Here is a 1,741-nt window from a genome sequence, read left to right on the forward strand (position 1 = left end):
GGCAGCAGCAATTCACCACGTGAGGAACAGACCCATCCAATCCAGGGCATCAGGTCTAGGGAAGATGGCTAGAGACCTCCTGAAGCCCCTCCACTCTGTGACTCCAGACCTTCTTCAGGGCTTGCCCAGCTCTTGGCAGAACAAGCCAGGCTGGGATGTTGGAGCGGGTCCTGCGCCAGAACACCCCCAAACACAGCGAGCCTCCCAAGGCCCTGAGGTGCCGCCCAGCAAGCAGCACTGGGGGGGAGCTGGGCTTCCCATGAGAGCCACAAGGCAGATCCCTGCACCCTGTGCTGGGCCTGGACACACACACCCACAGCAGAGCAGATGGCATGAGGGCCTCAGCTGGCTCCCCAGCTGGGTGAGGTCTGCAGGTGGTGACCAGAAAATGCTGAGTGATGTCTGTCCCCCCACCCCTCCTGCCCACAGCCCTCACCGTTGATGAGATACGGGTGGTTGCAGCACTTCCGCAGTTCCATCATGGTGTTGATGAGGTTGGGCATATTGTGCTGGTTGGCACCCTTGGAGAGGAAGGAGAAGTTCTTCTCCAGGATGGCCCGGTAGTATTTCTTCTGAATATTGGTCAGCTCCACTTCAATGATGGTCTCCTGCTTAGGTGCCAGGTTCTTCTCTACATCATCCTTCAGCCGTCGCAGCATCATGGGCTTCAGGATGGACTGTAGCTTCTTCACCTGCCAGAACAAGAACAGAGACTCACTGTCCTCCCTGTGTGGGGGGCACCCGGTGATGACAGCGGAGGGGCCTGCAATCCTAGAGCCTCACCAGGCTGGAAACCTGCTACAGTGACCCTGGAGCAGCTGCTCTGCTGACTGCCAGGACAACTGCAGGGTCCGGCTTCCTCAGGGCAGGCGTGTGCATGACCAGCCCTGAACCATGAACTCCACATGTCTCTGCTGCCAGCAGCCTCAGCTAAACGTGTCTGCTGAGAGCTCTGGCAGCAGCCGGGCGATGGCTGCTCCGTGTGCCCGTGCCTGCGAGACAGTGCAGGGACAGAGCTGCCTTCCAGGACCCACCTCAAGAGGAACATTGGAGGATGGCTCGCCAGGGGAAGCTGATATGGGCACCTGATGCAGGGGCTTACTGATCTCCTCTGTGCCCTGCACCACTGTCGGTCTCAGGGAAAGACTGGGGGGAAGTGGCTGAGCTGGGCTGCCCGGGCACGCCACGGGTGCTGGGCAGGGAGCAGAGCACTGCCTGGCACAGGCTGGTCTCTCCTCTCCAAAGCAGCGCTGGGGGTTCTGTCACAACTTCGCTTCTCCTGTATGAGAAGTCCTATTCGATTCCACAAAGCACAAGTCTGAGCGCATGCCTGGCTTGGTGACCACGTCCCAGCGGCCTGTGCTAACAGTCACTAGCGTCACTCTTCTAGGTACCTGCTCCTCTGTCTTCAGGTCTCCAAACTCCTCCAGGAAGGCTGTCTCTGAGGGGAACTGCTGTGGCTCCAGGAAATTCAGGAGGCTGAAGAGCTCCTCCACCGAGTTCTGCAGGGGCGTCCCTGTCAGCAGCACCTTGTGCTCCTGGGTATACACAGAAAACAGGTCGAGGGGCTTCAGATCCATGGGCTGGGTCCAAGGGGTCTTTGTCTTCAGCCTCAGGAGCACTGTGGGTGGCCTGGGGCACACATGCTCCCTGAAAGTCTCCCGTGGCCACAGTGGCACAGGCCCTCAGCCCGTGTCTTGTGGCTCCCCCGGGGGCCCCCCTCACACGCCCCGGCTGCCCG

General features: G+C 60.2%; 1 protein-coding gene across 1 annotated transcript in view; it reads right to left on the reverse strand.

Annotated features, from left to right (window-relative positions):
* CHD6 (chromodomain helicase DNA binding protein 6) overlaps positions 1-1,741 on the reverse strand; it is a gene marked incomplete at its 5' end in the record, with an annotated part of 24,353 nt that overhangs the window by 6,560 nt on the left and 16,052 nt on the right. Inside the window, 2 exons of the mRNA XM_010141624.1 lie at positions 437-692; positions 1,395-1,538. Coding sequence (XP_010139926.1) covers positions 437-692; positions 1,395-1,538 — 400 coding nt within the window. The remainder of the gene's footprint in view (positions 1-436; positions 693-1,394; positions 1,539-1,741) is intronic.

Source organism: Buceros rhinoceros, unplaced genomic scaffold (assembly GCF_000710305.1).
Source record: "Buceros rhinoceros silvestris isolate BGI_N320 unplaced genomic scaffold, ASM71030v1 scaffold13910, whole genome shotgun sequence".
NCBI lineage: Eukaryota > Metazoa > Chordata > Aves > Bucerotiformes > Bucerotidae > Buceros > Buceros rhinoceros.